We start from the raw sequence: 10387 nt of genomic DNA on the forward strand, positions 1-10387 counted from the left end.
GAGGCTGAGGAAAAACACGGTGTCAATTTTTGAAGCATCGGGAGGGGGGATGGGGGGGGTGGGGGGTAGGGAACAAAATATACGCCATCCTGGAAATATGTTCCGGGATGAAGATTTGCAAAAGGTAAAGTGGAAGGCACGCAGGGAAACGATGGAAACGTGGTCTTGTCTGACGCTTGCGGGAAGAATAACTGTAATGCTCATTTTCTTTATTCGGATTTAGTTCGTAGCGGTACCATATTTATTGAATGTGATGGAAATCAGTATAAAGTGTCATTGTAATCGTTCTTTCATGTTTTTAATAGAGAGGTACGATTCTTGGTATCTGCCCTGTGGATGTTTGTGCTGGAACATAACGGGTAAGAAAAGAAATTCGTTTGTGAAAAACTCACAGTATGATCATCCGAGCATTTGATTAGATGAGGAGTGATCCCGCGCGCTGTGATTGGTTCGTAGGATGTCATTACCGTGACAGTACCATCTGAGCATTTGATTGGACGAGAAGTGATCTCGCGCGCTGTGATTGGTTCATGGGATGGCATGACCGTGACGGTACCATCCGAGCATTTGATTGGACAAGCAGTGATATAATGCGCGGGTGATTGGTTCATGGGGTGTCGTGACCGTGACGATACCATCCGAGCATTTGATTGGACAAGCAGTGATATAATGCACCGTGATTGGTTCATGGGATGGCGTGACCGTGACGGTACCATCCGAGCATTTAATTGGACAAGCAGTGATATAATGCGCTGTGATTGGTTCATGGGATGGCGTGACCGTGACGGTACAATCCGAGCATTTGATTGGACGAGCAGTGTTTTTTTTTGTTTTTTTTTTACGAGCAGTGTTATAATGCGCTGTGATTGGTTCAACGGATATCCTCAACTCCATACCGTGATCGTGTGCTGTGCTAGTACACCAACCTTGATCCCCTCCATTTTGATGATACCTTCCCTACCAACAGCGTAGCCAAAGTGTCAATGTATCAACTGCCCCATGTAGAAACCGCTAAACTATGCCAAGGGCGGATCCCCCCTGTTATTCCGGAAGTCAAATGGGCTTCCTGTGGTAAAAATGCGACCGGGATTCCTTTGTCCACAAAATTTTCCCCTGAGACCCCCCTTCAAAAAAAACCCTGGATGCGTCCTTGGATTTCTACATCATCTAAGACTCAAAAGTACTAAAGATTGTATTTTTGATTCTTAATAGCTGTGGCCGCACTGTCATTCCCTGGCGAAAAAAGCCACTTCAAATCACAGACCTCCCTTGTCTCAGATTAGCTGGTCTTTGTAAGTCACGACGATGCGTCCTACCCAAGTCAGTAAAGGTGAGATCAATAAACTTGAGTCCCTATTCTTGACCTTATCTTATTTCTTTCCTTTTTTCCCTGTTTTACGCAGCGCTACGTTTCTATCCTGGATTTTGAAACTGGAACCATCATCAGTCCACCTTACAAGGTTTGCAAATTATTAGTTTGCAAATTATTCGTCTTTTTTTTTCTTTTTTTTTTTTTAGCTTGTGTTTCATTCAACTTGCATGCTTGTTCGTTCACTTGTATGTTTGTTTGTTCACTTGTATGTTTGTTAGTTTACTTGTATGTTTGTTCGTTCACTTATACGTTTGTTCGTTCACTTGTATGTTTGTTCGTTCACTTGTATGTTTGTTCGTTCACTTGTATGTTTGTTCGTTCACTTGTATGTTTGTTCGTTCACTTGTACGTTGTTCGTTCACTTGTACGTTTGTTCGTTCACTTGTACGTTTGTTCGTTCACTTGTATGTTTGTTCGTTCACTTGTATGTTTGTTCGTTCACTTGTATGTTTGTTCGTTCACTTGTATGTTTGTTCGTTCACTTGTATGTTTGTTCGTTCACTTGTATGTTTGTTCGTTCACTTGTATGTTTGTTCGTTCACTTGTATGTTTGTTCGTTCACTTGTATGTTTGTCTGTTCACTTGTATGTTTGTTCGTTCACTTGTATGTCTGTTCGTTCACTTGTATGTTTGTTCGTTCACTTGTATGTTTGTTCGTTCACTTGTAGGTTTGTTCGTTCACTTGTATGTTTGTTCGTTCACTTGTATGTTTGTTCGTTCACTTGTATGTTTGTTCGTTCACTTGTATGTTTGTTCGTTCACTTGTATGTTTGTTCGTTCACTTGTATGTTTGTTCGTTCATTTGTACGCTTGTTCGTTCACTTGTATGCTTGTTCGTTCACTTGTATGTTTGTTCGTTCACTTGTACGTTTGTTCGTTCACTTGTACGTTTGTTCGTTCACTTGTAAGTTTGTTCGTTCACTTGTACGTTTGTTCGTTCACTTGTATGTTTGTTCGTTCACTTATACGTTTGTTCGTTCACTTGTAAGTTTGTTCGTTCACTTGTACGTTTGTTCGTTCACTTGTATGTTTGTTCGTTCACTTGTATGTTTGTTCGTTCACTTGTATGTTTGTTCGTTCACTTGTATGTTTGTTCGTTCACTTGTATGTTTGTTTGTTCACTTGTATGTTTGTTCGTTCACTTGTATGTTTGTTTGTTCACTTGTATGTTTGTTCGTTCACTTGTATGTTTGTTCGTTCACTTGTATGTTTGTTTGTTCACTTGTATGTTTGTTCGTTCACTTGTATGTTTGTTCGTTCACTTGTATGTTTGTTCGTTCACTTGTATGTTTGTTCGTTCACTTGTACGTTTGTTCGTTCACTTGTACGTTTGTTCGTTCACTTGTATGTTTGTTCGTTCACTTATACGTTTGTTCGTTCACTTATATGTTTGTTCGTTCACTTGTATGTTTGCTCGTTCACTTGTACGTTTGTTCGTTCACTTGTATGTTTGTTCGTTCACTTGTACGTCTGTTCGTTCACTTGTATGTTTGTTCGTTCACTTGTATGTTTGTTCGTTCACTTGTATGTTTGTTCGTTCACTTGTATGTTTGTTTGTTCACTTGTATGTTTGTTCGTTCACTTGTATGTTTGTCTGTTCACTTGTATGTTTGTTCGTTCACTTGTATGTTTGTTCGTTCACTTGTATGTTTGTTCGTTCACTTGTATGTTTGTTCGTTCACTTGTATGTTTGTTCGTTCACTTGTATGCTTGTTCGTTCACTTGTATGTTTGTTCGTTCACTTGTACGTTTGTTCGTTCACTTGTATGTTTGTTCGTTCACTTGTATGTTTGTTCGTTCACTTATACGTTTGTTCGTTCACTTGTATGTTTGTTCGTTCACTTGTATGTTTGCTCGTTCACTTGTATGTTTGCTCGTTCACTTGTACGTTTGTTCGTTCACTTGTATGCTTGTTTCCTTTGCAGGGTATATTCCTGAGCTCAGTCTTCAATTACAGAAACTGCTGGCCGGTAAATATCCTATCTATGTTTTTCATTTATTCTTATATTATCCAATTAACTCAAAGAACCCTTTTATTTAAATTCCCCTTATATTATTATTTTTGCTATGTCCTTCAACTTCAAATAAATATCTAGAATATTTCATTTGATTGAATAACATGACAATGAATAGAGAAAAGGTATTCTGTTCACTTCTGTTCATTCATTCTGTTGTTGTTGTTGTTTGGTTGGTTGTTTTTGTGTGTGTGTGTGCGTTTTTTTTGTTTTTTTTTTTTTTTTGTTTTTTGTTTTTGTTTTTGTTTTTGTTTTGTTTGTTTGTTTGTTTGTTTTACAAAATAAATAATATGATTAATGCGGATTTTCTTTTCCAACAGTCGAATACAACGTTTATAGCATTTATCCACAGGTATAGTTCTCACTTCCTCCATCCGTTCATCCATCCTTCTCTCCATCTCTCCGTTCTTTTCTTCGTTGATTCGTTGCTTCGTTGCCTCGTTCCTTCGTTGCCTCGTTTCTTCTTTGCCTCGTTCCTTCGTTGCTTCGTTGCTTCCTTCCTTCGTTGCTTCCTTCCCTCGTTACCCTCTTTTGTTCTTTCTTCCTTCCTTCCCTCCTTCCTTCCTTCCCTCCTTCTTTCCTTCCCTCCTTCCTTCCTACCTTCCTTCCTTCCTTTCTTCCTTCCTTCCTTCCTTCCTTCCTTCCTTCCTTCCTTCCTTCCTTCCGTCCTTCCTTCCGTCCTTCCGTCCGTCCTTCCTTCCTTCCATCCTTCCGTCCTTCCTTCCTTCCGTCCTTCCTTCCTTCCTTCCTTCCTTTCCTCCTTCCTTCCTTCCTTCCTTCCTTCCTTTCTTCCTTCCTTTCTTCCTTCCTCCATTCCTTCCTTTCCTCCTTCCTTCCTTCCTTCCTTTCCTCCTTCCTTCCTTCCTTCCTTTCCTCCTTCCTTCCTTCCTTCCTTCCTTCCTTTTGTTGTTTTCTTCCTTCCTTCTTTTTTCATTCATTCATTCTTTTTTTCTTCACTCCCTTTTAATTTTTCTTTTCTTTTATGTCTTGCTTCCTAGCCCTTTCTTTAAATAGTCATCTTACTCTTATCTTTTAGCGTTTTTCTAGAACTGGCTTGTAAAGCCTATGTGTACTATTATTCGTGTTGTATTGGAACCGATAACTTCACTTCCACGGAGTAAGTACTAATGGCCATTTGCAAAACGAGCAAGTGACTTTGAGTGATTTGAATTTTTATCTTAGTTGAAAAACAATAGTGCCATTTGACAGCATCTGAATATTAGTAAGTCTGCCTTTTTTCCTTATGATAAACAAGATAGGTCCTATATGTGTTCACTGGGCTGCCTGTGGGCTGTGACTATGCGTCTACCACAGGTAGCCCAGTAGAAAGTATTTGGTTAATAAGTTTTCTTTGTCGTTTTCTAGTAGTAAAAAAGCTAAACAAAAAGAGCGTCAAAGTTGCGTAAGATTTCGACTTGTTCCACTTGCAGAGTTTTCATTTGCGTTTCGCGCTGTTTTTGAGTCGCTAAAATTTGTCGGGAATCCTAGTGTGATCCTAGTTGGGCTGCCTGTGCTTTTAGTCAGCCCTTGTGAATTGATGTAAAGACGAAGGACTTTGGGAAAGTCTATAGTAGGACTAAATAGGGCTGTATTATATTCTTTACAGAGGTGGCTCTCAGACTCAGGAGCATGGTGGAAAATCGACCATGGTAAGTAAAAAATACTTGAATTGGGTTCCCTGTGGAACTTACAATTTTGCAGTTTCACTGACCAGCAGTAGTGGTTAACCATAATTCTATTATCGTTTTAGGATGAAATCGAGGTTCTTACGCGTTTGGGAGTTCATTTCTCGGATGGTACGATTGTACAGGTGCAATGGTCTCTTTTGTTTTATTTTAGTGATAGTCGTTTTCAATATACCGAATCAAAATATGGCGACTAATTTGAATAACTATTGTTCTGGATTGACTAGCCTCTCATACAAGTGAAAACGCTTCTACGCTTCCACGTGAACACGAAGCTAGTCAGTCACTAGTCAGTGCAGAACAATAGTTATTCAAATTGGTCGCCATATTTCAACTCGGCATATAGCACGCGTAGGTTTTGGTGGAATGGTAAGACTTGGTGGACGTCAATCAAGGCGCGTTTCCATGACAATCCATAGACACGTGCCCTTGAAATCTTTGTGATTTCCGAAAATTTCATGGAAAGACTGATTGACACCCAACGAAACCATATTTTATCGAATTGCCAAAATTCTTAAATTGATTTTCGCAAAGGGAGAACCCGGAGAAAAGCGTCGAAGCACTGGAGAGAACCAAAAAGTACCAATACTCGCACATGACGCAGCGAATCTATGATCACAATAGTGAAAGACAGCGTACTCCAACTGCGCTTCCCCCTTCCGTAATAGACTACTTTGACGATGTGGCAGCCATCTTGAAACGCAAGGCATTATGGGTAGCCAAAGGGGCAAAACAAAACAAAAATGCTGAAATGACGACCCCGTGATATTTGAAAAATTTCCTCAGAAGTGAAACTTTGCTTTTTTTAAATTCATCTCTTGTCAAATTGTCTTGTTATGAACCATAAATGTCAATTTACGCCATTATTGGAACAAAACTTTGTCTATTTGTCCCCTTGATGACCCACAATGCCTTGTGATTCAAGATGGCTGCCGCATCGTCGAAGTTGTCCTTTGTTGCTCTCCGTGAAACTCATACATTCTAATTTTATTTTTGATTTAGTATTTTGCGGAGGTTATCAAACAGCAGCAGATTGACGCTCATTTCCATGGCAACGAAGGTAAGAGTGTATGTCTATTTTTAAAGCGGTTTAAAATTACCAGCAGTAATAGTAGCTAGTCGAGGCTTCACAATCGATAACCTGATAAAGGTTATGGGCTGATCAAAGTCAGGATGCTGCTACCTTAGCGTGTTAGGTTTTGCGAGAGAACAAAACCGGAGAAGCCGGAGAAAAAATCCGAATCAAGGGAGAGACCTAACGAACTGTACTCACATGTGACGAGAATCTAACCCCATACCAAAGATGGTGAAAGGCGAGTGCACCATCGCGTCATGGCGGCCACGAAAGAAGGGAGGAACAATTGATTTTGGTCCAATATTTTGGTCTCCCAAGTGCCGAACGCGCCGGCCATCTTGGATTGCAATGTATTATTAGTCCATTGTTGTGCCTCCTGTCATGGCTGCCATCACGTGATGGTGCAAGGCCTCTATTCCCATAGACCAGATGCTTTCCTATCGGTCAGCGTCGATAAATCGAAAGACGCGGGCTTAGAAAACAGAGATCAAGAGATCGGTCTCCCTGTGGCTTGTTAAGGAAATCAGTAATGACGTCACCAGTCTTTAATGAATACGTTCTTTACATGTTTTTATTCTGTTTTTGATTACAGAATTAAGAGCACAAACTGTTATTGATAATCTTTCAAAGTCTCTACAATATAAGAATGTTGCTCCTCTTGATCCTTGACGCCATGCTTTCTACCTCCGGTAGCTATGTCCTTCATCTACTTCCGGTAGCCATGTTCTTCATCTATTTCCGGTAGCCATGTCCTTCATTTACTTCCGTAAACATGTCCTTCATCTACTTCCGGTAGCCATGTCATTCAAATAACGCGTTTCGTTAAAAAGAAACAGAGTTTACAAGCATTTAAATGTGTCGAAAATTGACAAAGAATGTATGCTTAAAGGAAACTAGGAGAAAGGCTTCGGTAACCATGGTAACTTCCAAATAAATGGAGAAAGAAGAAAGACGAAAGAAAAAAAGATGAACAGCGAAAAATGATAAAAGAAAGATGAAAAGATGGAATGATTGACGGCGTGCAGCACTTTGGAATGCATTCTGGAAGGCAAGACATTAGGTTTCCAATCTCAGGAAATTGAAATACTTTTGTTATGTTCTCCAAATATGACCTCCATTGACGTCGCATGCAATAACATGCAATAACGGGGTTTGTAGATTACATAAATGGATGGATGAGTGAAAAGTATATGAATGAAAAGAAAGACAGAAAGTAGAAAATGCAAAGAAAGGATGGAAAAGGCGAAGAAACTAATCAATTAAATAGTTTTAATAATTTTTAATAATCTTAACGTTTAAACAAAATACAAATAAATGCATAATAATAGCAATAGCAGCAACAAGGTTAACAACAACAACAATAATAAGAACAACAAAAGCAACAATTTAAAAATAGCAAAAATAACAGTGTTTGTTCAAAGAAAAATTTTCAAAAACAAAAATAATTTTTTCCTCGCAAATGTCTAGCGAGAGCATAAATTATAATCGATTATTCGGCTGAAAACGCATTTTTTTGCATTTTTTTTCCCAAAACGATTCATAATTTTATTATCAGAAAGAAATTCGGAAATCTCAAATCAGCCAGAATGTTATCATACATCGATGTAAATATTGACTTGACATTTTAATAAAAAATTATAATAAAAAAAAGAATTAATAATGGTCAAAAATTCACAGCTGTGTAAGATTGACTCTTAGTTTTTTAATTTTATTTTCACTGCAAATTAAATATTACAAATCCAATTTCAAGTTTATGCATAGTTTTAAATTATTGATATTCGTTTCTATATGATTTATCTTCACCCCGTAAAACAAATATATTTTTCAATGTACAAGAGTCAAATAGAGACGAAAACAACAATAGAAAAAGAAATACTGGTTTTCCCTCGCACTATAAACTACTATTTCGCTGGATAAATAGAGCAACAACTCAAAGTTTTCATATATTTAGGTTTCGATGGCGCTAACCTAAAAAAAAGCGCGCGAAAACCTTTGACGCGTTCGCGCACAAAACGAACAAAATGACTCTCGTTAATATAATTTCATTATTAACCAATGAAAATCATTCCCACATCTTAATCGTAATAATCTAATTCAAATGCTTCTTTGGCATTGTCGTCGCTTTGAAACAGGTAAAGTGGCGCTTAAAATCTGTATTTAAGAAACTCAAATTATTGAATTCCTGGCTCTTTGGTAAACGCTGCAGTGGTATTTTTGGAAAATTTCTAACGGTAAGTACGTGTTAAGCATTTATTTGTTTAAGTATTATTCACATCCTATGAAATTCAAAGTCCTGCGCCAAACGAAGAGAAATTATGTGCTAAAGATGTTAACGAAATTTTGCATTCGTGATTATGTTTAACGGCTACGCTCAGTCGATGTGAAAGCGTTGTAAAACGTTTTTAGCAAAAATGAAAATATCTGAAGCATGATTATCGTAATATAGGTGTTTGTAGGCTTGGGCTTAACTTCATTTGGTTAGATTTGTCGCATCAACCTTTGAAAAGTATTTAACGGTTGATAAGACAAATCTTCCCAAATGAGATTATTATTATCGTAAGCGGATCTCAGTTTAATCTTCATTAATAGTCATAACATTTAATCCTAAACAAGTTATCTACATCTGAAAGATTGGATTTTTTTCTAGTATAATACTTAACTCTTTGCGGAGCCGCAATGACTGAAAAAATGAATTTCATTCAAAAATTTTTTTTTTTTACTTTTTGATTAAGACATTCATTCATGGATTTGTTTGTTTTTCTATTTGTTTGTTTGCCTGTTTGTTCGTTTATTTGTTTCTTTGTTTGTCTGTTTGCTCGTTTATTTGTTTGTTCGTATATTTGTTCGTTTATTTGTTTCAGAACATTTATGGAATTTTTTTTTTATAATTTTTTTTAGTTATTTTTAATTTGCTCGCATATTTTAACGCATGCGTTTTCGCGGTAAACTATAGTCATCATTAGTCGCATTGCCCAGCGATTTATTTATGAAAGTATTCATGACAGACTTGTGTGTAACTACAAGCCGCTTTGTTGAAGTATCACACGAACTGATGTAAGAGTTTCGTTGCATCATTATCATTTATCATTATTATCGCCATAACTATCTTCATCACTATCATCATCATCATCAATGTCATTTTTACTTTTCCTGTGCTACTGAAGTTCATTAGTGAAGTGCCGTATCCCCGTACCTATCAAGCATCTGAGTAAAAATATATATTGTATTTTTGGAAAGCAATTTCATGAGAAACAGCATGAAATCAATGTGATTCTTAACGACATAGTTTATGAAAAAATAGTGTAGATATATTGAATCATCAGTTCTTTCGACATGCTGCTAGGGAGATAAGTGTTTTGAAAACCCCTTAGTGGTTAACACCGGAAAACTCGGCCACTTTTCAGGAAAAAAAAAACATTGAAAAAAACATTTATTCTGCTAGTTTGTGCTGTTGTATTTATAATTAGCTAGCTTCGTTTTCTTTCTTTCGTTTTTCATTTATTCATCGTTTTACTCGTTACATCAAGCTGACGCTGAGCAGTAAACGAGACTGTAATTGAGAAACAGCGGTATTTTGTGTCAGTGACGTCATACACGCCATTTTGAAATGAATTGAGTTTTTCGAGGCTTTTGCGTTAAATAAGGCATCATATTATTGAATGTAATATTACGGACAAAACGCGTAGGTTTGTTATGATGAATCATTCTGTTAAAGGCTATCACAAGTTATAACCGAAACGTCTTGTTGTTGTTTTTTTAAACAAGTCTACGCGCTTTATCCTTGTATTCAATATGAATCGAATTGTTTGTGGCTATTCATTGCATAGGTTTAGCCTCGTTTAATATCAAATCATTTTAAAAGTCAACTGAATTTGAAGAAAGTGAGAATTGAATTAAACACCAATGTTTATGAACTGATTCAATTGCCGGACTTTTTAATATGGTATCTGCGAATAGCTGACTTATATACGAGGCTACACTTGTACAAAATGACATGGCTGTGGTCTTCAAAAATAGCAGTATACATTAAATGAGAAAATCTGTCAATCACTCGGGACATTATTGCAGCCTCTTTTTTCAAATTTGACACACATAGGCCGCCCCCCCCCCCCCCCCCCCCCTAATGGAGCTTTGATATGAAAATAGCATTTCTTGGCTTTGTCATTGAAGTCCTTAGTGATTTCGCTTCTCTCAGTTTGAAGGAATTAGCCAATCAGCGAACATTTTGCTCGTAGCTAAA

The 10387-nt window shown here is 37.4% G+C and overlaps 1 protein-coding gene across 2 annotated transcripts in view; it reads left to right on the plus strand.

Moving 5' to 3' along the window:
• LOC116301715 (guanine nucleotide exchange protein smcr8a) overlaps positions 1–7788 on the plus strand; it is a 39479-nt gene extending 31691 nt beyond the window's left edge. For both annotated transcript variants that reach the window (XM_089037887.1, XM_089037888.1), the window contains exons 21-30: positions 306–359; positions 1213–1330; positions 1404–1460; positions 3298–3342; positions 3708–3739; positions 4424–4504; positions 4994–5036; positions 5138–5197; positions 6075–6132; positions 6740–7788. In XM_089037887.1, coding sequence (XP_088894013.1) covers positions 306–359; positions 1213–1330; positions 1404–1460; positions 3298–3342; positions 3708–3739; positions 4424–4504; positions 4994–5036; positions 5138–5197; positions 6075–6132; positions 6740–6816 — 625 coding nt within the window. In that variant the 3' untranslated portion in view covers positions 6817–7788. The remainder of the gene's footprint in view (positions 1–305; positions 360–1212; positions 1331–1403; positions 1461–3297; positions 3343–3707; positions 3740–4423; positions 4505–4993; positions 5037–5137; positions 5198–6074; positions 6133–6739) is intronic.
• Positions 7789–10387: the final 2599 nt, after the last annotated feature.

This window comes from Actinia tenebrosa, unplaced genomic scaffold (genome assembly GCF_029948245.1).
Source record: "Actinia tenebrosa isolate PJP-AT-01 unplaced genomic scaffold, QUT_ActTen_1.0 PGA_scaffold5__44_contigs__length_20552954, whole genome shotgun sequence".
Classification (NCBI taxonomy): Eukaryota; Metazoa; Cnidaria; class Anthozoa; order Actiniaria; family Actiniidae; genus Actinia; species Actinia tenebrosa.